The following is a 27969-nucleotide window of genomic DNA, read 5'->3' as shown; positions in this document are numbered from 1 at the left end:
ACAATTAAATATTTTCTTATTTTACAGATGTCCATTTGAAACCATACAAATAATCTGTGCTGTGATTAATATTTCCAAGATATTTCCAAAAAACGCCATGCAAAGAGTATGAACATCGATTCACATCAGAAGAACCAATGTTTATTTTAATTTTTCTAGTTTAGTTATTTATTTTTTTACACCTGGCGGTGAAATTAAATTAATATGTTTCAATACCCCCCAACCCCGACCCTCCCCCTCTTTCATTTTGGTGCAAACATTTCATTGTGGGGATTCAAGATCAGACCAGAATTGTCTGGTAAAAAAAAAAGGCATTTGGGAGGTGGGTAAAAACAACAGTTAACTGCTCTTGCTTCTCTTTGTGGGATAAAAATGCTTGGAATAAAGACGGGGTAAATGGAAACAGGCACAGAGGACCAATTAAGACATAAGTATCACACATCTTGATTAAACATAATTAGTTTGCTGAGTGATTCCTAAGGCCATGATGTGAACTGTGTGTGGTTTTTCATGCAGATCCAGAACACCCTAGGGGGATTTTAAATTGTAGAAACAAATCAAACCAAATGTGGTTCACCCAATTTTGCTTTGTTGTATTGTGCCGTGTTGGCTTAACTGCTGTACATCCATCATCCATTAAATATTCAATTGATCCATCAATTAATCATAGTGAATTCTGTTTTTGAAAAGGAACACACAAAATGATTCCATCCTACCCCTTTGTACAGGGAGTAAAGCAGAAGTGTGCAGGATGTGGGCCTTTTTCAACCGACTCTCACACCCAAATCTTTGACTATCAAATACTTGCTCCTTGTGCTTTAAAGTAGTCTGTAGTTGCCTCCATGAATGAACAGCGGCTCACGGGCATCTTTGAAATGTGTCAGACACAAAGGATTTTAAAGGGCAACAAGCTTCACAGCGGAATAAAAGACTTCTACGTCTACATCATAACTAATGTCGTTACTGTCCATCCTAATGTTTAGTCTTGGCCATCTGCAGATATTTGTCTTTAGACTTTCCCTGCGTTACAAATCACATACTCTTTCTTTTTATTACACTACATACTAAAGTACAGAATAGTTTCAGGGCCTCAAGAGAGAGAAAAAAATTAGATAAGGAAGATTTTATTTTCATTATGTCAAGAAATGGCAAGAATAAAGACGAATACTCCAAAATGCGATTGGAGTTAGTGGGGCATTTATGTATTTTCAGCATACTACAATTGACGTGCTTGTATCGAGACATCCTAAATCTTTTTCTGGCATACTAAATAGTAGGGAAGTATGGGTATTCGAAGGCAGGGGTAGATTTTTACAGACATGTTAATAGTGAGCTGTTGGTGAATTTTGTTGTATTTTCAGGCAAACCCTGGCTGGATGTTTCTCCCTGCAGTCATTATGCTAAACTAGGGCTAATTTGGAGCATGCCATAGCTTCATATGAAACAAACAGGCATCAGAGAAGTATCAACCTTCTTGTTTAAATCTTGACCAGTAAGTAAATGGTAAATGAGGGTCTTTCCAAAAAAAATTGGTGTTTGATTTGAACTATTACTATGAATTTTGGATGAAACTTTTTGACCAAATAAAAGTGTTGGTCCAGGATAATTTTTTCTTCATATGATCACATCACATCACATCATCATCAGGACCTGAGACGTATCTGGTGCATCTAGGAATCAACGTCAGCACACTAAAAAGCTTCATTTCCCCAGGCCGACATCGGTACAACATTTCTAAATGAAAGGCTAGGAATGTTCTCTAAGGCAGCAAGATCAAGGGCACAGGCTAATGGCAAGGGTACGCTTAAATCATCGTAGCATTCGGCATTTAAAGGTGAAGAGGCAAAGCTTCATCGTCGGAGGAGAAGTGAAAAGGAGAACGGCAGGAAGCTGGGAGAGACCCAAGGTATGTTTTGGTCCTGCATATTAAGCATCTCTGGTCACATATTGAACTTCAGCTAAGTTCCTTTCCGATAACACTCCGAATGTGGGACTTCAAATCTGCCTGAAAGGACTCAAACATCTCATCACAACAATTAATAGGTTTGCATTGGGCGAGCAAGCTCAATCAGCAGCAGAAATACTATTGCAAAAGACTCACACACTTTTCATCTTAGAGACGACAACTTCGACCTCCTCTCTCATCAGGAATGAAAGCCACGCATCTAAAACTCTATTCTTTAAAATTATCTTTCGAAAATAAATTATATTTTTTCTCAGTACAGAAATAAATACATATCTTCTTCTCAAACATAGGAATGGATCATCATCAGCATCATCATCATCACAGATCTAAATGCTACACTGAATACATTAGTCACCATCTCACTGGTGAACAAACAAGAATATAGGTGACTAACTGTTGCCATCTGCCATGAACAGACACTCATCCAGATATATGAATGCAAATATACAGTTTGCTGACACCGGAGTCAGATCACACCTCTGGCAAACAGCTTTGAGGGAAGTAAAATATTCCTACGCATCGGCGTAAAACAAATCCCCTAATTGTTCGGCTCGTTGGACATCTTCTCATTGCGAAAAATCACACAAACCTAACTGTGCTTCCTTTGTAGAGTGCACTACAATGTGGAAATCACCCCTGAGGTGAATGTCAAGAGTTACAGATATGACTATAAACCAATGATTCAGAAACTAACGAGATGCAGCCTAAGAAAAAATGTGCCACATTTCTCTGCAGAGCATGTACTTAACCAGTGGTGATAAAGTTGAATTTTGGATGTAATCAAACCTCCTGATAAAGAACATTTCTCATTTACTTCATGGACCCACAGGTAATGTGCTTCTTTTTTATAACTTTTTTGCTGAGAGTTAAGTGATAATATCAATACCACTCTCATATCTATACAGCATTTGTAAAGCTTCAGAGGGCAGTCGGTTAGCTTAGCTTAACACAAACGGGGAAACAGCTAGCCTGGTACTGTCCATGGCCAAGCTAGCTGTTGCCCTCCCTTCACTTTTATGCTAAGCTAAGCTATCTGGCTGCTGGCAAAGGCTACTTATTAACTGTACACAGACATCAGAGTGGTACCTATCTTCTCATCTATCTCTTGCCAAGAAACATTCCTCAAAATGCTTAACTTATCCTTAAAAACAGCTTTGACGCAGATGTTCCCTCTAGAACTTTTCTGTCAAAATTCTGCATACAGTGCCTTGTAGAAAACTGCCTGTTTCTACATTCTGATGGACACTAAGCGACTGCAAATCAGAGAAACCCGATGACAAATCAGATTAAACCTTCAGCCGATCAGACATCTGTTTGTTATTTCGTCTCTTCACCAGGAACCGACACAGCATGATATGCCTCTAATTCTTTTCAGTTATGGCGTATCATTGAGACAAACCATGTCTAATATCCGTCAAGCAGACAGTAACATAATAATTTACGTGTAACATTAACCTTTCTTCATCTATAAAATCATAACATTTCTAAGAGCTACAGTAGCGTTTTCTACAGCAGAGTACGTTTCAGGTTCTTCACACAGTGTGCCATGTATGATAAAGACCAGTTTATGCTGCCACATTAATAACTCTTATACAATATATCAGACTATTATGTTACTAAATAAATGTGTGGCATGTTAAGAATGAAAAAAAAATACGCTCATCTCTCAATACTTCATCCTAAATGTCCAGTTCCTCTCACATAGGCAGCAGGTAGGTACGTTAGCTAGCTAGCTAGCTTAACGTTGTGGAGGATGAAACCAGAGTAACGTTATCTCACGTCCCATAACGTTACGTGTCACATCCTGTCAAGACACTACTGCAGGTTCTTGAGGAGGCGTCCGTAGCGGAAGTCATAGACGTGTCGACAGAAATACACCAGCTCTGGGTCGACGTCATCGGGCACACAGTGGTGGGTGGGCATGGCGTTGTCAACAATGGGTGGCACCAAGAGGGAGGCGGCACAGTCGCGCACACCCTCCCTACGGCGTTTTACCAAGGCACAAAATCTGGACAGAGCACAAATGGGAGGGCATTAAAACCCAAACACCTCAAAGAAAAGAACATTCATCAGTAGCTTGAAACTGTGAGTACTGAGAGAACCGTCCTGCATTTTATGTCAAATTACATGAATATGTTAATCCAGTGGCTGTTAGAAGCAGGGGCATGTAATCTTTCAAAAGCAATATGTTTCCGGCAAAGAAATACACTACAAAGAAATATGCCTACACAAGCCACCACAAAATGTAAAAAGAAAAGCTTTCTTTCTTACCGGCAATACTGTGCCAATGTTAGGACATAGCATTTGTCTTCAATACAGGCCACACTGTTCACATCCTGGTGACGAGATGCAAAGATCTCATTCTGAAGGAGGAAAAGTTTCTGTTTTAGTCATCCACCAAGACTCACACGGAAACAATTAACCCACAAGGACTTTAAAAGACAACATCTGTCCACTTCTGCAACACCATTGCAAGGAGAAAGATGTTTCACTTCTTCATCTAAACCCAAACCCTGTTCTCACTCTGCGGCTCTGTGAGTGTTGGTTGTTTGTTAATGTGGCTGACAAATGAGAGACTTCATGCATTTGTTTTTTTATGGAGATTTATTAAGGTGCAACTTGAAGCCCTGGAAGATTACTGACAACAGGAAGGGAGCACAACATAAGCTAACAGGACTATTTTCAGCCGTGGATTAACACGTATTAGTTGCTTTAGCACAGAATACTAACAGCAATAGGACGGCGTGTTTGGGATGACTTCAAAATAAACCCCATGTTTATGATAGGGCTGTGTCACCCATTACAGCCGTGTGGTGCATTATTATTATTTAAAAAAAAAAATCTTTTAGACAACAGGGGTTACCAACACAGTGGAATAAGTTATATCAGACAAAAAAAAATGTGAGTGGTATCAATTCACTGTTGGTTTTGGTTTCTCTATGGGATTTGTTGAAAAAAAAAGACTTAAATTGCTTGCCAGTTTTACAAGTCAGTTTAACTGTTGGCTTCAGTTATTTTCACCTGGGAATAAAAGCTGACATGGCATGAAGCATAAATATTCCATCTCTGCTTAGATGCAGTAAAATGTACATTGCACACTGATTTATGAACGATCCGCACACAGTTATATGGAGTCATGTTTCAGGCATTCTTGTGTGTGATATTAAGGGATTGGCTTCTTACCTCACAAAGTACACTGGGATGGCGTCCCCCCTGTGTGTGTTCTGGACGGTAGTACCAAAACAAACTCATCATCAGCTCTCCTGAAGAAAATACATAAAAAGAAACACGCCGCTTTATTACGGTTCACAAGCCAGTTATTACAGTCATTCAGCCCCTCTTGTGCTGTGTGCAGTTATGTGTCCCTACCTGTCTCCGGCTCTTCCCACAGAGACGAGATCTTGGCCACGAAAGGCAGAGATTTCTTCCTAGGTCCAGATTTCAGCAGAACAGTGTCTCTGACCCGAATCAGGTCCCCGTCCCTCTGGACCCCCTCGAAACACTTCCTCAGCACCAGAGCCTCCTCTCCCTGGGAACACAAGCAACAGGGAAAACTGAGCCAGGAGCTGATAAGCAGTGAGAGGCCACTGAGTAGAGAGCACCTCCAGGATGCCATTTTTTTTTTATTGAATTACTTCTGTGTCTCTGCAGAAATGAGGACGGTCAGGTTTTTGGATGAAAGTCAAAAAACAGTGAACGAGCCCTAATGAGACAATGATGCGTGTGTGATAATAAATCATCCCTTACTGTCTCAGGACAGTCAGGTTAAATTACACATTTAATTACAAAGGCACCAACATGGAACCATCACCAAGCCCCCAGCATGACTCCCCCCCCCCCCCCCCCCCTACGTACCACAGTGAAAACCTCCTTCTGAAAGGGCGCGCCAACTGGCTGCCAGCCGTTGGTGCTTTTTTGGCGTCCGTTCTTCAGCTGCTTGGCAACCGTTCTCCCGCCGACGCTGGCAGAGCAGAGTTTCTTCTTCTTGTCCCTGTTGAGGGGGCACGTGGCTGATCCGATGCCGCCAGTGCCACGCGCGCCAGACCTGGACCCGCTGGGCGGCTTGGCGCTCTGCGGACACTCCCTCGCCACCTGCAGCGGAGCCTCTGGTTGGCTGGGGTCGGACAGTGGCGTCTGAACGCGGGGCACCGATTGGCCGGCTGGAGGCACAGTGGGAACGGGGCAGCCAGTGAGTGTTCTGGGGCTGGGACAGATGGGCACGGGGGAGGGGCCACGATGGTCACTGAGGGTTGATGTGTCTGAGTGAAGGAGCAGAAAAAGATAATGAAGTACAGTGAAACATGTGCACGGCCCCTTTAAAGAGTAGCTACAAATCTTTTTTTTTTGCATTTTCAAGCTTTTTATTAGATAGTACAGAGTTAAAATGTCGGATTTGAACCCACGACCACTGCAACGAAAGCCGGAGCCAATATGGTACGCGCTCTATCCACTACGCCACCGGAGCGCCCCACAGCAGCTACAAATCTTAAACAAGGTTAACATAATAGAGACATAGAGGTTATTAGTTCGGCTGAAGGAAAAACAAACAGAGCCTCTATTAGGGTCAATTATAGCTTTCAGCAGCGCCTCACACACACACAAATAGACACATCCTTAAAAATCTGACAGTAAAACACAGGAGCCCTTACTGCGTAAAATAATAAGAAAAAAAGGGTTGTGCACACTCCCATGACACTGTTGCAGCAATGACATTAGGGAGATTTATTGCTCAATTTATTTAATTGTGATCATTAGGCTACTTGGTGTACTGTGAGACAACTGAACCATTAGCAAACACATGTTATGTATTATGAGATACATACTGTACATCAACGTGTAGGTATCTAATAAGTACCATAACATAATCATTTGTGGCATTTGTATTTACTTATATACGTCCATGTTATGCCGCTTCATACTTACTACATACTACATGGGAACACTCTGATCTTTTTAAATATGGTCATTGAACATTATATAACATTAGCCTCCATAAGCTACTGGTCACACCAGAACACGTAAGGTTGAAAGGCCCCTGGTTGTACAGAATTAACAAAGGTAATTGGGTTGCTTTTGAATTTCCCTTTTTATGTATAAAAGGAGGAATGTGCTATTTCTTCTGTTACACAGTGCTTTAAGTAAACGTTTTGAATACTTCTGCATCGTGACTTCATTTCAGCTCTAATTTAAAAGGCCCTGCACACCCACACAGGGACTTTCACTTGCACTGTGGCTAATGAGACCTCTGCTCAGGTGGATGTTGGATGGAGCCTTGCTGGGAATAACATGAGGTCCCCGAAAAACTTGTACCAATAAAGGTGTGAGTCTTTCCGCCCCAACAGGTGCAACACAATGGACATGGGAGGGAGGGAGATGTCAATCAAACCTGACTCAGTTCTGAGAAGAGGGCAGAAAAATGGCCTTAAAAATCTTAAGCCTTTTCACCTTTACATTTTCTTGACTTGTCATAGCAGGAAAAGCAGAAGTGTTACTAATATGAGCAATTTTGTTCTGTCACGACAGTGCAACAGCGAGCCAACATGCACAATACCGGGTTATAAATGGAATTCAGCCATCATTCATTTTTTATTATTAAAACGTATTTACACCTTTGCCTTTTCTCCTCTGTGACATGTCAAAATGTCCCCCATGAAAAAGGCTTCTTTCTGAAAAGATTTCCATTAAATTGAAGGCTGACGGTGCTCTCATAGATAGGAGTCTTAGCATGACCTGGTTTTGGCTGCTGGAGACCACAGAAACAGAGGGAGAAAGCAGCTGAGGTGCAGCAGTACACCGGCATGTGCTCATGTGTAATTAGTGCTGTTTTGAGGTCACGCTCAGGTGCTCTTTTAACCAAACACCCACACATTTGGCTGAGACACACAGGCGCGCACGTGTACACACACACACACACACACACACACACACACACACACACACACACACACACACACACACACACACACACACACACACACACACACACACACACACACACACACACACACACACACACACACACACACACACACACACACACACACACACAAAGGGTTTTCCTGTTCTGGTTCACATCCCGGACTTGAACACAGTCACTAACTGCTGACACTCAAGCTCATACAATCAGCTCGCTGGGTTTCAGCTGCACAGGCCTTGTATTCACTGTCCAGCGGCTTGCATTGAAACTTAAACAAAGGGGGTCTTGCCCTTTATCTGATATTTTTTTGTTACATCCCTCTCAAGTGACATTCCAAAACAGGAGATTAGAAATGACATAATAGCTATTCTCAGCACATTGTACTGCTTTGGCAGCTGGATTTGGAGGAGGGGTGTGGGGATGGGGCACTGCAAACAAAATAACCTAACACTCTTTAGGGTGCCTAGAATGTTTAATATTTAAGCTTATTGGGGAAATCCTAACATCTTCCTTAAAGCGAGGGGCCAATTAATTAACACGTGATATTCACTTTCTTTGTCATGGGGATTAATTTATACCTGTGAAAATAGTTGCCTTGCAGGGAGCTCTCTGAAGTCTGAGAAAAATAACCCCGAGCATGTCACTAAAAGACACAAAATCTCTGGAGTAACCTTTTCAAAATCAGCCCTGTGTCATCTCTGGTCTTTGCAATCTAACACAACTGTTTGACAACTGTTTTTATTAACTAACAAATAAAATGTAACCTTTTTGCACACACCTGCATTTCCCAAAAGCCGACAAATAGAAAAACAAATATAAATCCTTTAGCATTTATCCTTCCAACTGACAATTGACAGAGTGCAAAATGGACAGTTTGAATCTGAGAATACTAAATTAAAAGGGTTGACCCACTTCACAGGTTTTTTCTGATCTGTGTAACAGTTGATGTTTTAATGAAGAAAACATCATAGCACTTGTAAAGCATAAGCATGAAAATAAACTACATAACCAAGAAATAAAGTAAAATCCTCTGTGACACACTGCGGAAGGTAGGCAAAAAGTCAAGTAAAATCTTTTCATCAACTCACCTCTTTTGATGCTGTGGCTACATTTGGTGTGGTCTGCGGGGCTGTAGGAGCACCCTCCTCTGGCCTTGGCTGGAATCACATTGGTGTAAGCAGAGTAGCCGTTGATCCTGCAGGGCTCTCCATAGCACGCCTCCACTGAGGTGCAGCAGTACACTGGATGGCTTATCCCTGAGGGCTGCGGACCGGTGCTAGGGAGCAGCTTGGGCCTCTTGTTGCCGCTCCTGGGGCATAAAGCCAGGGGTGATATGGGTGACTGGGAGCTTTCCGGGTGGCTGAAGTGGACGTAGTAGCCAGGGAAACATGTGTATGTGTGTGGGCTGATGGTGTGGATGGATGCTCGGTGGCCTACGGAGTGTGGTGACTGAAGGTGGTGGTGATGGTGATGATGGTGGTGATGGTGGTGGTGGAAGACCTCGGACAGCGAGCTGTCCTCTGGCTCCTTGAAGGTCTTGTCGTCCAGGAAGAGGGCCAGTCTGTGGCAGTACTCCACACACCTCTCCTGGGAGCAGCAGTAGCAGGAGGAGGAGGACACCTCACTCTCCACCTGCTCCTCTTTGATTGTTTTCAAAGAGAATCCCAGCGAAGAGCCACGATGTTTGAGGCACTCCTGTCCTCCAGTGGTGGTGGTGGCCTTCCACGCCGGATCGGAAGACTCGCTCTTGAACAAACTGCAGCAACCCTGGTTAGCAGAGCCCAGCTGGGAATGAACCGGATCCTGTGTACCCTGTTTCCTGTGCTTTAGTTGGTCCTCGTGTTTGGGATGTGTTGATCTTTTGGTCGCCGTTGTTGTTGTTGTTGTACCTCCAGACAACGTCTTACCGCTAATCTTGCCCTGAGTCGTAGCTGCCGCGTCACTTCCACTGCCCGGCTTGGACTCGGTCTTCTTCTGCCGTTTGGTTCCATACGAGGTGCTGGTGAGTTTGAGCAGTGTTGCAGCAGTGAGGCCGGCCTGACGCCGAGGAGTTGGTGCAAACAAAGCAAACCAGTCGATGTTCTCGGGCTCCACTGCCGACCGCCTCTGTTTTTTAGGTTTGTCTTTTGAGTCTGCTTTTCCTCCCAGAGCAACCTTTTTGGTTTTACCACTCCTATGTTGAGTTTTTGTGAGACTATCTTTAGCCGGATCCTCATTAGGAGGCTGGTGTTTCTTTGTGAAATTTGAGTCATTTCTGTAGAGCAGCAGGCTGTTGACAGCCTCTGCATTGAGAGCAGCCATTCTCCGCCTGCGGGGCTCAAAGACAGCAGCGGGCGACATTAGTAAGGCGTCAGATTGGTGGCTTTTTGGTTCCAGTGCTTGGTGATTTGCTGCGGAAGTTCTTTTAAGTCCAGATTTGGTCCTTCTTTGACTGGAGCTGGAGTGCAACTTCTTCTTGACTTTAACGATCTTTTGTTTCCCACCTTTGCGTGCGTCCATGTTTTTACGCACAACTCCTTTGTCCTCCAGACGTGTGAGTAGGACACAGCAGTCCACCGCCAGCGTCTTTGTTCTGTGTCGGTGGGACTCTTTCTTAGCCTTCTTTTTCTTTCCTGTCAACTCAATCTTTCTGTCTTTTCCCTTTTTTACTCCACCTCCTTTTCCCTTGCCTCCCATCTCCTTGTGGCGTTTCCCGCATTTCACAGGCTGGCTCCGCTGAGCTTTCACCATGGTCTGAGAGTGTTCGGGAGCAGATCCACGGCCTGCTCTTCATCCACGGGGTCCTTGGTGTATTCTCAGCTCAGAGAGACCCGTCAGTGAGCATCATCACGGGTCATCACCTGGGTCCATACACTCTATGGAGACACACACACAGATCAGTGATTAACATTAGGGCTTCAGCCACACAGAGACACCGTGACTTAATGTAACAGACAGGATCTTTCGATGCATTATTAAACAACCGGTTTCACTTGGTTTGCTGTCAATTTCCAGGTCCCCAGAGGACATGACCACGTAAGACAACCTTTTCTACCTAACATGCAAACCACACTCCACACACACAGGATGGAGGAGAAAACCGAGATAAAGAGCACATTATGTTAAAGCTGCAGTTGAGAGTTTCAGTCGTTGGGATCCCAACGGCTGTTTTCCCAACGCTCTACCTGCTGTAGTTCCTCCCTCCGAACGACAGCTATGCGCGTTCATGTGAATTCAGTTACATTGACAGGAGACAAACACCATGTCCGATTCCGAGGTGATTAAACATTAGTAATGATAACTACATACGTACATATTGAGCATCTACATCTTACTCACAGACAGACCATGTATGTTAGCTTAAAATCATTGTAAGTGTGCTGGTAGGCCTAACAAAAGTAGCTGTAACAGCCAGGCAAGATAGCAAACTAATTGTAACAGAGCGGAGAGGTGTGTGTCTATCTCCTACTATCTATGCTCCTGCTCTGACCGCGGCTGGGAGAGGCTGCTGCGCGAGGAGCGGGCTGCGTGTCAGTGCTCCCGCTGCTCGTTGAGAAGAGGTGATACTTGCTTTGGCGAAAAAAGTCACCAATAACACCAGGAAAAAAAGCTAGATTTGTCGCTTGTCGCTGTTTTGAAAAAAAAAAGTCGCCAGGGGGGCTGAAAAGTCACTAAATATAGCGACAAAATCGCTTTGAGTTGGCAACACTGAGCACTAGGCTACTAGAGTACTAGGCTACTGTCTGCCGTAGTAGCCTAGTACCAAACAGTAGGCTAGTGTCAGACTGCTAGGGTCGTGAACGCTCACGCAACTGACGCATCAACGTCGTTGCCAAGGTCCCACAGCCAATAAGAACGGAGAATCTGACCTCGCTCTGATTGGTCAAAATGAACATGAGCGGTGGCAATTTTGGGGGGCAGCACACAGAGGCAGGGGGAGCAAAGTGATAAAAAAATATTTTCAGACCACTTCACCTACATATAGCTGAATGGCTATTATGACAGTTTTGCCAAATATTACAGTAAAAAAACTCTCAACTGCAGCTTTAAGTTATGTAGAGTCCTAAGGCCATTTGTACTCCAACCTCTTTACCAATAGTTACGTTTAAAAAATGTGCTTTTTTTACACTCAGACCATAATTGTTATGATAATGAATGAATTGCGCTTTAGCGGGTGCATGTTATCATTTAAGATTGCAGTAAAAATTAAAATAAATAGCGGTAAATATTAGTCTTTCGTACGAATTTCAGTTCGATGAACCCTTGTTCAAGCACATTAATGACACAATCCACCAGGAGCCCAAAATTACATGCATTCACCCACTGAAAAACAGGAGCACAGAGGGGGTGCTCGTGGTGTAGTGGTTAGAGCGGAGCACAGAGCAGATGAGGCATTTAGGTGACGCACTTATTGTTGGATATGATGGATTTGTTAAAAGTGATTTTGAGCATTCTTTCACAATTCCATTCCATTCTAATTGTAGCTTCTACAGCATATAGTAGCTGATTTCTGAAAGTGGTACCATGGTTTACCAAAGACTGGGTAATGAGTGTAGGTCATTTCTTCAAGGTCAAAGAAACTAACTATGAGGCACAAACTAAGTGAATAATTCCCCAACGTTTGGACACAAAAAACAAACCTTTCAGTCAAATGACTGAATGAATTGATCTGTATCTTCACCGAAAACTGGTGGAGAAAACACTCATCATACAATAGCCTCTTCAGTTTCTATGTCAACAACAGGCTGGTACAGAGCACATCAAATGCATCTCCAGCAACGTTATAGACTATAGTTCACAGACACATAATAAGCTTTACTGTCCTCTTCTTGCTCTCTCATCATAAAAAAATACACCTCACTGGAAACGGGAGGAACCTTTACAGTTGCGGATGATTCAACCGTCGGCGACCTTTATGCAACGACACTCGCAGAGAGACGGATCATCCTTCTTGCCGCAGCCCCGAAACACAATTATGCCACTTGACCTCCAAGAACAAAGTCACCGCCGGCCTTTATTTATATTAAGTGACTCTTCAGCCAGAAATCTATTGAGCTTTTATAATAATCACACACTCTCTCTCAGAAATGAATGAATTCAAATCTCAGTATCCATTAGTACTTGGCACATATTTGATTGATAAGGAGGGAGATTTCTTAACAAGCTGAACATGATTGCACATTTTTCATATGCACCTACCAACAAAACGTGTCCATCTATAGAATTATCCATCCATGAACGTATTCATTAACCCACTAACCTACAGTATAAATGCTTAATGTGAGAGAGATATTTTGGATTTCCACTGATCCACAGGTTAAGGACCTTAATTGGAGGAGATCTCATCATCAGATGATGGAATCGTAATATATTTTATTGTGTTGATAGACTCTACACAACTAAATAATAAAATCCAAACATGATGTTAAAAGAGGCTTTATCTGGAATTTTCAGTCTCTGGATAATGACTCCATTCGATATCTACACAATCAATACCAATCCTCTAGAGTTGACAGTCACTGACTGGAGCTGATTGCAATGTGAGATGCTCCAACATGGATGTTGTAAATTAGCATTTCATTTATATGAATCAAAATGCATCACATCATGTTTAAATGTCATTATTAAAATGAGAAAAAGAAAATTACAGCTAGGCTTTGAATTTGAAATGACTGTGTAACTGGGGCAGTTATGAGGGGTGTGTGTGTGTGTGTGTGTGTGTGTGTGTGATGATGGGGTGTGACTAAAAAAATGCATATTAAAACAGTGTCTTCACTTCATAAAAAGAACAGGTACATTTAACCAACAGATTATATATACAGCAGAGAATTTACACAACTTCTTCTCATGACCGTTGCTGTTCTTTTACCTTGACAAATTGCGATCAAGTTACACCTAGCAAGAAACTTAAACACCTAGTGTGGCTTAATTACAAGGAGCAGACAGTGCTAGTAGTTTCACTCATTTCTGTCTGTCACCAACAACATTGAAATAACTTTTACACCAGAACCTGAACGCCCCTTGTGACTCTTGTAAGCCATGAATTTTGACATCATCATAAAAAGATCCAGAACATACCCAAGGTTAAATCGTACCACAAAAGAAACCCACTTTGGCTGTGGGAGCGGACACACAACTATCTGGCTGGACATTTTCAAAACCATCTCATAGCTAAGTATGCTCTCTTACTGCCGAATAACTCGGTGAACCGTGAAATGCAATCCATGGGAGAGAAATTTAATTTCCAGATAACAAGAGGACAGAAGGAGCCTCGCATTGAGTTTCTGTCTGCGGATATCAAATCAAGTTGCTTCATTTGAAAAGGACGTGCGTGCACGGCTGAGGGACGGGAGCTCATCGAAGACTATCATTATTTTTACCCAGGGCCAGACCTTCACCGCACTGACCACAACACAATACAACAATAGATTTTTTAAGGTTCAAATTAATTTCGTGGTCTTACTGTATATTGACTTGCTTTTTCCATGCTGGTATAAAAAACGTCAAACAGCTTGCAAGTTTGGAGGCACTTATGCACAGCAGCAAACACCAATAGCTGCACACACTCATCCACCCACACACACAGGTGTGTTACAAAAATAATAAAAACGTTGGAAATCCTGGTTGGCCTGTGCACTACATATGTTTTTTTAACACTTCTTAAGTTTTTTGAACCGTTTTGATTATTTCTAGGGACTCAAACTTGAATACACCCTTTTATCTCTTGCTATCGGAAACATATGGTAAGGTGTGTTTAAGAAACAGTAAAAAGTGACATCCCTGGATTTAGATTTTGTTATTTAGATTAGTCAAGGGTATAAGACATGAACGATGGTTACACAACCGGGATAAGCCACAATATGAAACATATTTGTTTTCCTATAAATTGCTTATTTTTCAGAATTTTCCCATACCACTCAAATACTGGACAGTTTCAACTTTTCATACCTATAAACTAAAATAATCAAATGACAGTAGAGTAAAAAAAAAAGATCACTTTATTTGTAACTGATCACGACTAGCCCAAAAATGTAACCTGAGATGTGTGCCAGAAAAAGAAAGCCTGACTTTGTTGTAACAGGACAAAAGCCCAAAAGATTGTGACTTGTCATTCAGATCAGAATTTATTTCTTAAAAAAATATTTGTCAATGTAATTTATGATCCCCTCATCAAAGGTTAACAGCCTTGATTTGGACGTGAACCATGAGCAGGTGTTTTTCCCCGTATCAAGGGCTAGTCCTGACAAGATAAAAGTATTCAGCATTTCACGTGAAGGTGGAATTAGAAAGAAGTCAGAAATACTTACTTACTTTCTATACCAGTAATATGTTTCTATAATATAATATATAAAAACGGCTGAGACAGAGATATGGTTTTCCCCACTTATGCCTCCTAATCATCTTATGATCTTTCATTTTTATGCTAGAACATTTGCTTGTTAAAAACCACTGTTTTAAGGATGATCAAATGGAAAGACATATTTCTACTTCTGAAAATTACAGAGGGTTTGTTTTTTACATAATTAAAGAGCCCCGTTCATTCCTTAAACGCCAAGCAATTTGGAGCAAATGGAGCATGGTAGACACATAAAAACCCACTTAGTAAGAATTATCTGTGTCATGGGTTCCACTCTGTCTCTCCTATTGACTGACCGTAGTTGAAGATAGAGGAAGGGGCTTTGCTGCCTGCTTAGGTGTCACACACACACACACACACACACACACACACACACACACACACACACACACACACACACACACACACACACACATACACACACACCACACGTTCAAGAAGGACATAGTGTAGAGCTGTCATCATGAGAGAAAAAAGCCCACAGGCAGGAGCTCTCCGAAATATTTAAGCTTGTGTGTGTGTGTGTGTGTGTGTGTGTGTGTGTGTGTGTGTGCGCGTATGTGTGTGTGTGTGTGTGTGTGTGTGTGTGTGGCTTCAGACATCACCAAGTCCACTTCAACTGGAGCAAATATAGCAGCTCAACAACAGTCCTACACACCAAACACCAGCACTAAACCATCATCGTCCTCCTCCAACGCCGCCTCCCTTCACCTCCATGCATGCAGGTTCACGCAGCCAGCACTTACAAACGCACACACATGCATGCATGCACACCCGTGTATCTGCTTGAATTTCGCAGAAAAAGAGAGGACATTAAAAAAGGAACGTTATGCGCGTATTGTGATCGGGCTGTGCAAGGAAAAGGAAAATTAAATAAATAACAGACTCGCCTACTGAAGCTTGTAGTTTGCCATGGTGGTGGACGGTGTTAATGTGACAGCATGCCGAAGCAGGAGGAGGAGTGCAGGCTGAGAAGTGAAACGAGTCTATAAAAAAACAAAACATCCGAACATCCTCGATCAATCGGGGCTTTTCTTTTCTTTTCTTTTTTTGCTGAAGAGCGGAGCTGCTCGTTAATATCGATATCATTAGAAGCTCGTGTTACAAGACGAGTTGTCATAGAGGCAGGCTACCCACCGAGCCGATCATCTCCTTTAAAAAAAACTAAAGCCGCGATTCATCATTTACCTTGTGGGTCCCGTCGGGATAAAGCAAACAAAAAATACACAACAACGAAAAAATAATCCCGTCCGTCCTGGCTTCCCGATGGTCAGTTTTTCTACCCGGTCGAACCGGGGAGCGATCCACGGACCGAGCAGCCCACAGTAGCTGCTGCTGGAGACATGGTGAACAAATCGGTGAGCGGTGACCTACTTCCGAAGTGGCATGCTGGAGATAATATTCATGCGCTGCCTGCGTTCACATTCGCCGTTGCACCGGGACATCCCCGCTCTGTAAACGCGAAAAATCATGCTCAATGTTGCTGTAAATATTCCTGCAGGGTCTAAAGTCTGTCCGCGATGCTTTCTCTTTCCAACCCCCCACCCCCAAACACCTCCCACCCCACTTCAAGGCTTTTTTTAAAGCCCCCTAAAACAAATATGCAAGTGTGTGTTTTTCATTTCATTTTATAAGAATGCACATTTAGCTCTATTTTCAGCCACCAGTGTCCATAACAAAAAAATAAAAATAAATAGGCCTACCCCTACAGGAAAAATGACCAAACTTCCACCAATCTGAGATTTCTATAAAATAAGGTGATCATAAGGACAGATAGCAGAGGAGAAATAACCTAAAGTTTGCCACTAAATAATCCCAAAACATATCTTATCCAGATTTGGTTACTGAGAAAAATCCTGATAATACACAGACAGCTGAATACAAACAAAATAGGCCTATACTGCCAAATAACTCTGCCAAATCTTTATAATTTTAATACTATAATAGGCTTTGAGATAGGATATGTGTTTAAGTATAAACTAACTATAAACCATTAGGCCTATTATAAACTCATGATAATTTAAGTTCCCATAGCAAAAATGAATGAAAGCCAAAAATAGAAGAACATTTCCTTCTTTAACTACACTCAATTAATGCATCCTCTTGCTCTTAATAAGGAGAAACAAAGGGACATAATCAATAAACGTGGATGAATAATATGCAAATAAGTGACTGCAACTAAAGGTCCTGTAGTCCTATTATAGCAAGGTACAACAACTACGTATAGGAAATCATTCTTAACTCACTACACCGAATGTCCTCATCGATGCATGGTAGAAATAACATAAAACGCCATAAGATCATGTTTAACTTACTGTGTACAAAGCACGCTCAAGTCCTAATATGTGCAGTTTGCAGAAGCATAAACACTATTAACCATTTAGCTGAAATGATTGGTCGATCAACAGAAATGTATCCCCAACAATATTGTTTTTCAAATATTAATGAAAGTGTGTTTTGGGTTTTGATCTGTTTGTTGACAAAATAAGACATTTGAAGACCTTTGTTGGGCTCTGCGAACTTGTGATTATTATCTGTTCTTACTATTTATCAATAATTAAAATAACTGTTAGTTGGAGTCCTAGAATAAACACTATAGAATATGATAATCACACAAAGTAAGGTCATTGTAAACCAAATGTGCATGCACACAGAGCCACTACAAAGCAACAGCATTTTTTTCTGTCAGATTAATGAGAAAATAAAAGCACATATACAGTATCCCTCTTAATTAGTCTCATACTGTATCCTCTACTCTTAATGACACGTGGAATCTAATAACAATGATGAATTGTTCATTTATTAGCGTATACTTGTTGAAGAAGCCCAGATAACATTGACCCGTTGCTGCGTGACACACAGAGAAAACACACACTGTCTGTCAGTGATGACCATAATTCACTAAGTGGATGGTTCAAACTTCAATGGCCGCACCACACAGCAGGTAGCAACAAACCGACTGGACAGCCGCCATGATATAGCATTGTAGGCAGAATCCAGCGTAATTGGGATAAATGCTGATTGTCCTCAACAATATTGGCTTCGGCAGTGTGTAATCAACAGCTGTAAACAAGCTGAGTGTATTGAGTTAATGAGGCGTGAGCGCCGGTGGAAGGTGAGGGAGAATAGACAGCTGAGAGCTGACCTGCACTGTTATAAAGACACAGCACACGTAGGAGAGAGCACCGCTACATGCTACTTACAGGAAGCACTTGCTCATTCACTCACTGCTGGTGGTGCTGATACAGACATAAAGCAGGCACCTTAGGGGGCGCCTTTAGTTCAGTTGGTAAGGCGTCCCCCTCCCGGCCCGGGCCCAGCAGCAGACCCGGGTTCATTCCCACCCGCGGTCGTTCTCTGCATGTCACTCCCCTCTCTGCCCCATTTCACCTCTGTCTCTCTGCACTATCAATAAAGCATAAAAATGCCAAAAAAATATCTTTAAAAAAGCAGGCACCTTGACTATTGACAAACTCATGTATTTCTTCCTATTAATCTTTAGCCTCTGGAAACCCAGTCTAAAATAGTCAAAATCAATATATGATATCAAAGATGGGTGTCTCAATAAGCTTTTACAAAAAATCGTATTGAAAATAAATATTGTTAAAGTTAAGTTAAAAAAACAGATTTTTATTGCCAAGACGGTTTGACAGGACTGTGTAGACTTGGCCTTATCAGAAGTCAATTTCAATTTCCAAAAGTCATTATTTTTATAGAATGTTCCGGCAGAGAAATGCCGTGATTGGTTCAAAATACCTATTGTTTCATTAAAAAGTTCACAGCCCGCCTCTTCTTAACCAAATTTCTGTAGTTTAACAAAGGTAATTGATTATATCTTTAATTTGGATTAATACATACCTAACTCCTTTCAGATGCTTACAGTCTTGCAACTAACTCCCCAAAAAACATAGTTAGAAGGATTTTGTGGATTTGGGTTTACAGGGGCTTTTATATTTTGGGTCTCCAGCTCTCTAAATATCTGGCTCAACGATATTCACAAGTAAGCTAACGGCTAACTTTGTCCGTGGGTCGTGGTGCATAAGGATGTGAAAGTAAATACGTAAACCAAAAAGACGCTGAAAAAGGCTTTGAAGCTCCATAAAGCCGAGGGGAACTAGGAGATAATTACTCACAGGTTCATCACTATAAGCGACTCCTTTCACCTTTTACATTTATTTGATCTGGTGTAGATGTAAAAACAGCTGTTATAGCTGCTTTAAAGACTGACCTTTTGGCATAACATGTAAATTATCAATACTTTGATCATTATAGTGTTTTTTTCTTCATTTGAGTGAGTATATCCAGGCTGGCAATGTGAATACCTTGCCTGAAAATCTGACTTTTAATTAAGCCAACTAACATTGAGGCAGCCAAACTGTTTATTCTGTGTTCTGGGCTTATTTTCAAAATAATTTCAACCAAGCCCTTCAAAATAAAATATGTGTAAAAAATATAGCAATAACCTGGATAATCAACACTGGAAGGCAAAGTATCTGGGAGATATCAAGTGAAATACGCTCATTGAAATAAAAACATTTTGTGAGAACAGCTGCTGCGACTCTCATAGATAGATATTTGATAAGTATGGCGCCTCCTTCAAGCAAAGACAGGCTTTAATAAAATCCCATAGGTTGCTTGACAAGGATCCAGTAGTTCAGGTTCATGAAAGGTGTTTTGAATGCACTCTCATTTGCAGGATTAACTGATATGATCAGACGTCATGCAGTGAGTGAGAATGTGTAATATGACTTTAGTCTCAAGAGTGTTTCTTAAGAGCTGTCTGTTCCTCGCTTTCGTTCGCGACCATTTTCACCCCAGATATCTCCAAACTGATCTGCATTAGGCCTTGTACCCCCTACTACACAAGATCTCACCCCAGAAACTCTCCTCTCAGGAGATATTTACTGAAGATGATGAAGATGGAGATTGTTCACTGTGAAGGAGGAGAGATAGCAGCGGGGGAGAGTTAAATAACACTGTAATACTTTATTGATCCCTTTCTTCAGTTTAAAAGTAAGAGCTCGGATTCTGCAACACACCAGCCGCCCTCGAGCAGCCATAGCTTCAGCACATTTCAAACTAAAAGTTGACAAAAATACCTACAGTGTGCACTTGGACTGAAAGACTGTATACTGTATATAATATTGGCGTTAGCTAGCGCTGGCATGTCTAAGCTAGATACTGCTTAGACATTACTGAGTCAGATAATTGACTTGATGGATTCATTGCTCTGCCATTCATGTGTGACTGACACTATGTTAAAGCATATCAAACTTTAACCTGTAACTACACAAAAAAACTCCTGTGTTTATAAACAGTCTATGCTCCGTAAACAAACATGCATGTTTCTAGTCACGGCTGGCCCCCTTTGTTTACATACCATTTAATCAGCCTATAGGCTGTGTATTAACACTAGATTTACAGTATTTGTACAGCTACAGACAGGTAGCGGATCATGAGGAGACATTCAGTGTGAATTTGACCAAAAGGGATTTTGACAATAAGCGTTCTCCAGAATCGCTGACTCCACCTTTAAAAGGTCAATGGAGCTCCAAAGGTTAATACACCAAACCATCCAATCCCTTAACCACCTGTGGATGTGGTGCATTAAGTCTTGTAAAATAAAGCAGCAAGTAGCTGTGTTGCATCACACCTGCTGATAATGGACTGGCCACGCTTACCATTGTGAGGGCCCTGGGAAGTGCTCACAGTCACTGTCAATTTCACATGCAGTAGCAGAGGAAGTGGGGTGTATACAGCTTTTATTTTCACATTAACTGGACATGCGTTTTCAACGTGATGATGACTCTTAGAGTACACACGTAATCCAGTGAGGTAATTCACGAGGATTTATCCCTCGTAACCACTTCAGCACCTTGACATTGTCATACGACAAGGCTGAATCCAGTGTCATGTTCAACAAGGGTTTTCCAGAGTGTGTGTGTGTGTGTGTGTGTGTGTGTGTGTGTGTGTGTGTGTGTGTGTGTGTGTGTGTGTGTGTGTGTGTGTGAGAGAAAAGCAGTTGTGTTAAGCAATGTGGCCCATGACTGGTCCGTTTGTGTATTCATCACTTATCCAGGCAAAATATTGTATGTTTGGACAAAGGAGAATATTGAATTATAAAAAACAAAAAAATAATCATTAATGTTAAAAATTTGAGTATAATTATATACATGTGAACAAACAGGAGGACATGATGGGGAGGTATAGAATAATGTTTAAGGCTTGAAAGAGCAGAAATATAGATTAGGTTGGCGAAAGTCAACATCGTTGTGTAACAAACATAATAGCTAATAAGCGTAAGTGAGCCTACGTAGGATGCAAAAACAACGTCAGAAAAGTACACTAAGTTTGCTGGCACAACCAGAGCTATTTCTCAGCCTCAGCGTGTAGCCTACAGATGTAGATATGACAGTTCAGCACTACAGAGCAGATACAGGACAGGAAGTGTAATTATCTGCCTCTACTGTTCCTCTTCAAAGAGACGGGGCAAGATGCCAGACAGCCTGACTGGCAGAGAGAGAGAGGGAGAGAGAGAGAGAGAGAGAGAGAGAGAGAGAGAGAGAGAGAGAGAGAGAGAAAGAGAGAGAGAGAAAACGCGATGAAGACTGAATTCAAGAAGATCGAAGCAAAATGCCAGAGAGGAGCAGGGTAAAGTGGAGGCTCCCATCTCATCGAGCAGGAGAAAAGTCAAACTAAGTAGAAATCAGCGGGTGCAATTTTTCACATTCACCTCCTTGTTTTTCTTTGCGTGACAGCCCCTCAGAGATACAGACGTTTGACATAGGCTTTTTTCTGAGCACGGGAGAAGAGGAGTTAGAAGAGCGGGTGAGAGACAGCGACGGAGGGGAGGGACGGAGGGAGGGGGGGGTAGAAAGACAAGAGTGATGGATTGAGATAGCACACAGAATGGAGAAGACAGAGAGAGAGATTGTCATCATCATCGTGAACAATGACTCACTGATGGAGGAGTCCTGTCGCTGGATTTCCAAACCCAGCTGAGGAGGGGGCGGCCGCCCGCCCGCCCGCCTGCCCACCTGCCAGTGCCTCAGTCATGCTTTTAGCATCTGCCAAAGTGAAGGACGCTCGGTGCCATGTGCTTTTCACTTAGAGAGCCTGACGGTTTGTCAGTCACAGTGAGGGCTTCTGTTTTGCCTCGGCCAAATAAGGTTTAAAGCAACACCCCTCCCCTCTCCTCCACAGAGACACACACACAGACCAGGCAAACAATCCCAGTTTGTGTGAGAAGTGAGCGAGACCCCAGCTCTAAAGGCTCCACATCCACTGCAGCTGTGGGCCGGCCGACAGCTGACGACGGGTTGTGGATCTCTGTCCTCTTTCTGCTTCACACCCGCAACCACCACCACCAACCCCGCCTCCTCTACTTCTATGTTTCCATGAAACAGACCTGTAATTTTCACAGCTGTGTCTTGGGCATCGTGCCAGGGTGAGTCAGGGAAAGAGAGACTGAGAAAGAGAGAAAGAGAGAGAGAGAGAAAGAGGGGGGTGGGCTGGCTAATGGCTTTTAGAGGAGTGTAGGATGCAGCACAGATTTGCTAATCTGGAGACACTCAAGAATCAAACCAGGGAAATATTAATAGGGCTGAAAAAGAGGAAGATCCAACTGAAAAACTCATTAGCATTATATTATGCAGAAGTACCAAGTTCTGTAAATGACATGGCGGCCAAGAAGGATAGTTCAGGTTTACAACTTGGGTCTCATTTTCATCAAGGAACACACCAACAATCGCTACAACAACATCATATAATCAAAAGATGAAAAAAAGAAAAAGAAAGCGAGTGCACTCGAAAATTACAGGAAATCTGTTTTCACGCACAACTCACTAAGAGCAGTAGGTCAACGTAGAGTCAGTCTGTAAACTGTGAGTAATGCCAGGCAGGGGATTAATGTCTCGTTTCCACCGAGTAAAGCGGGTCGTGTCGGAGCGGCTCAGAGCGGGACAGCTCGCTTTTAAGAATTTGGTGGTGTTTCCACCGCCGACCCTACCCTTACTGTTAGGGCGGGGTTTAGGCTGGACTGCGATAACCGGCACCAGAATATGGGTCAAAGTTACTATCGGGCTGTGGGACAACTGTGATCAAGCCAGCGGTCTCTTGTTTTTGCTTGGTCAAACCAGCCGCTTCTTTATTTATTCCCCCCGTGTTGTGAGCGTATTACGCCGGTAAATGCACAGAGACGGCTCGGTGCAAGCCGACAGAGACAGTGAGCGAACAGTGCTGGCTGCGGCAGCTACGTGACATCGTAGCAGTGGGACACAGTGTAGCCCACTGGAAAAACACCAAGCAATAAACAGTGCTGCGCTCACATTTTTCCTCAAAACACAAGACTCTCTTCACTCTTGCCGAGGTGACTACTCACGGTGGAACTTATTCTTCCGACCAATCAACGGACGGCAGTGTGTAGCTCCACCATTTCGGCACCCTTTTAGGCGGCTGGTACCCCAACGGAGGAGTACGGAAAATGGGAGCGGCTTAGAGCAGTTAGGCTTGCTTAAATCCGTACCCTACCCAACTTTTGGCAAATGGAAAACAAAAATAACCGGAATGGACCGCTCCGACCCGACCTACTCGGTGGAAACAAGGCATTTGTGGTTCGGGATCATATAAATGAAGGATTGTGTAAAAACATGTTCAATAAAGGACTTTATTAGGGCCTTTACCGTGGGTCCTGATTTACCTGATCTTCAGGGGGGCTCACTATACGTGTGAGCTAATACATTACACTCATCATTGCTCCCTGCATGAAAAGGTTGGTTGGTCCTCTCTTTCAATGAGACATGAGAAACATTGTTTTTCATTCATATTTTAAACTCTCATTGATAAACAACCACCTGATATTTCGACAATGCGCTAGGTTGGAATACTGAATCTAATCGTACGAGTTCTAGTGAGCTACTCCTTAAGATTCCCCGAGCTCGCTCAAACCTGCCTTTTCATTTAGTGCTGCAAATTCATTGAACGCCCTGCAAAGCAATTTAAAAATACTCTTCCTACTTTTGGTATATTTAAAACTATGATTTCTGAATTTTACACATCCCACTGAAACGTTTTTAGCTGAGGGCAACCTCAGTGTATCTCCAGTTGAAAAAAAGGTAATTGAATTTATTCTAGTTTTAAGACCTTTATCCAAGGGCGTAGGACTTGTGTCAGGAGTAAGGGGAACACACATTAAGATTAAGAGCTGACATAACTCTTTTTTTGACCAAAAAGTCTGAGACGCATATTGCTAAATGAATGTGGGTTAATACATTGGGAGTGGGGGGAGCACAAGATTCCATTTTTGCCTCTGGGCCCCTCACAGGTTAATCCAGCTTCAATCTCAGCAAATAGCTTGGTGAGAACAATGTTATTATTCCTAATACGAATGACAGACATAACTACAAAAGAATTACCCTTCAAAATTTGATCAGCAAGAGAGCTTTACAATTATAAACAATCTACAACTACAACGTGTCATCATGCTGGAACTTAATCTCCATTTCAGACTCTGCATCTCAGATAAACAAGGTATTCCAGTGATCTGCACCCCTGCACATGGCCATGCAAATCTTGCCCAGATGAAGTCATTTACTACTATTGTTAACCGAAAGCAACCGACTCAAATGTAAGTCTGTTTTTCAAAACGGTACAAAGAAAAAATCACCCACCCAGGGGAGCTTGTACTGAACGGCACCCAAAACAATCAAGCCTGTGATGAGCTTTTTGAGTTCTCGTTAGAAAATATTTGACTTTACTCTGTGGGGCACAACAGTGCGACTATGACAAGTGCTGTGTAAAGAAAAAAAGGGATGTGTCAGTCAGTGTACTTTTCCAAACGAAACCTTGTTAAGCATTCACACTTGGTTTGGTGTTGTCTGCGCTTTCAGGGAATATTTTCCCCACAGATTAATATATTTGTACTTCATTCATTTGCAAAAGGAATGAGTTATAATATCATCAGAATATGATAAATAAGCCACAACGCTCTCTGTCTTTTTTGTTCCACTGCCAACACTGTCTTCTATTAGATTCTGTTCTGTTGTCGGCTGCTCTTTCTTGGGAGCACATGTGGCCTGTATCTGAGCAGGAAGTATTTGTCTCCTTTGGGAGCGTGGGGAGGACACAGTGTGTTTGGGTGACAGGAGGCACGTTCCCCTCCTCCTCCTCCTCCTCCTCCTCTCTACCTCCACACAACAGGACACTTCTTGGGAAATAATGGGATTATGTCCAGGATTGATATCCAGCTTTATGGCTCACGTGTGTGGCCACCGCAGCCTCAATTCAACGTGCTGCTATGACAGGCCTGTCAAAGCAGGCACTGGAGAAAACTGACTGGACACAAATCTACCACGACCTCCAGGACTGAAGCTCTATTGTCAGAGGCTTTTACAAACTCCTTTATACTGAACAACTCACTAGGCGACTTGTGACACGTCATGCAGCATAACCCTGCTGTCCTGTCAAACGGCTGTTTTTACAGCAGGAGATGATCAGCTTTTCATAAGAGTCCACAGTTTTTAATCCAAATAGGATTGTTTTCATTGGCGATTATACTCTTGATTATTTCCTAGGTTAAACAATGAACCATGTCCGAAGAGGTGAAAAATGCCCTGACAACTATGATTGATAGCCCAACAAACAGCGGTGAAATAAGTAACCTTTATGCTTTCGTAGTGTTAGAAGAGTATTTAGTTAAGTGCTAAACATTCCAATACCACTGTGTAGAAAATACTGTGTTACAAGTAAAAGTACATTGTATTGTTGAAACAGGGTCAGGTGAATCAGGCACATCTCAAGTCGAGGACAGAAAACGGCCAGGCGACGCATTTATTCATTTATATGTAACACTTTGTGGTTTGGCATATTTGTACTGGGTTTGTACCCTAATGCTCGAATGTACTTATTGGAAATCGCTCTTGATCAAAGCGTAAGCTAAATGTACTGTACTGTAAATTAAAAAAGGGAAAAAATGGCATGGAGGACACTGATTATCTCGCGTATCTCTAGAAATGAAAGAGTGTTTTCAGCATAGGGGTTACCCCATGACTATTATCTCTTGGGCCAATCAGAGGGCCCTACAGAGAATCCCTATATTCCTTCCAGGAGGATCTCCATCTCCATTGAGTATTCTAAAAAACAAAACATGCTGTCCTCAAAAGAAATGCATCTCATAGCAGCTCAGTGCCTCCCTACATCACGTTTAAACATTTACACAAAGGACACACTTCTTCATTCTGACACCAGAAAACCACCTGACACTGCCGACTAATCAACAAATACTTTTAGACATTCACACACTGGCAAAAGGAACATGCTATTTAATCCTTCTTAAACTGCAGTCGCACACATGTGTTTGCCTTACCATCTGTCCATTTACACACTAAAGAAGACACAGCAGTGTGTGTCTCTATTAAAGGCTGCATATCAATCAATTAAATGTACTTAAAATATCAAAAGTATGCAGGCAGGATGGCCCATGGCAGTTTTTTTATAAGCCTAGTCATCATTCTATTATTGGATTGTTATAACTAAAGCGTTGCTGACATATTACAGAGCAATTTAACTTTACACATCTAGTTGACCAGGAGCTAATTCAAACCCTTTTGAATATTTCTGGGAAGTTAACTGTTACAAAAAAAATACATTGCAATAAATGCTCTTTGCCAATCAGTCAATATCCTTTATTTAACCAGGTTAAATTAAGTGAGATTAAAATCTCTTTTCCAAAAAAAACCCCGGCCAAGAAAGCAGCACTAGTCAGCAAGTCACTATAGCTTTCAAATCAATATAGTGAACAAGCTGAGAAGAAGTGAAGCAAGTATAACCTCTAGTAGCCTAATGTAGGCTTACAAGTAGGCTGCCTCAAGTTAAAGTTCAACTGCGCAAAAGCCAAATATATTCAGTTGGTCAATAGGTTGCAACTGTTGTTTACAAACAGATGAATAGGTAAACGATAAAGATTTAGACGTCAAAAAAGAAACAACCAGTAACCAACCATTACTGGAGTACTGGCAGGCTCAAAGTTAACTGCAGCTATTTAGCAGGAACCCTCTTCCATCTCCTGAAGTGCAGCAGTGAGTGAACCTACTCGAACACAGTCGAGCTTGACTCAAACTTGACTCCAAACAGAAGCTGCTCGTGTGACATTTTCAGCGATCAAGAGCCGGAGTCGATCGAGGCTCTCTCTGCTCGCGACAAAAAGACGACGGCGCCACCTGCACGAGAGAAGGAGAGAAGAGAAGGACGGAAGGCATAGCGTAGCAGATGCACAGCTATCCAAAGGAAAAGTTTCAACACCGTAAGTGAAAGGGAGCTGCGTTATCTGTCCGGAGCTCTTAACCCGAACCACGAGCTCGATTCTGCATGTCCTGCATGACACTTTCAGTTTGGCCAAGAGAGGCGATAAGAGATAGAAAGTCAGTGGAGTCTTACCGCTTTGCAGACCGGAAAAAAATATCTGGGCAGTTTTTACTAATTTGGTAAAGATCACTTCCACAGGGAGACAGAGTGATGCGTCGTCAGGTGTACGCTTCCACCAAGTGAAGGAGGAAAACACACGGGAGGGCGATTCATGTTGAGTTGATCGGACTGAAGCCTTTCTCTCTCCCCTTCTCCTTCTGCTGTAACTCCAAACTGCGCTGCTCCGCGCGCCACGCGTAAAAAAAAACTTCACTATAGTCCACAATCCTGCTTTTACTCGAAGACGAAAAGAGGCGTGCAAAGGGTTCCACGAGCTCCCACAAAACTAGG

At 42.4% G+C, this 27969-nt stretch overlaps 1 protein-coding gene across 1 annotated transcript; it reads right to left on the bottom strand.

Moving 5' to 3' along the window:
• Nucleotides 1–62: 62 nt before the first annotated feature.
• Nucleotides 63–27969, bottom strand: bahd1 (bromo adjacent homology domain containing 1). Its single transcript, XM_080042468.1, is given in 8 exon segments — nt 63–3974; nt 4238–4329; nt 5150–5229; nt 5336–5495; nt 5822–6225; nt 8972–10622; nt 10624–10738; nt 27652–27969. Coding segments are annotated over 7 exon segments (2613 nt in total). The 5' UTR covers nt 10657–10738; nt 27652–27969; the 3' UTR covers nt 63–3781.

This window comes from Ammodytes marinus, assembly GCF_949987685.1.
Source record: "Ammodytes marinus genome assembly, chromosome: 15".
Classification (NCBI taxonomy): domain Eukaryota; kingdom Metazoa; phylum Chordata; class Actinopteri; order Uranoscopiformes; family Ammodytidae; genus Ammodytes; species Ammodytes marinus.
The sequence above is the reverse complement of the archived record's forward strand: the minus strand, read 5'-3'. Positions and strand labels throughout refer to the sequence as shown.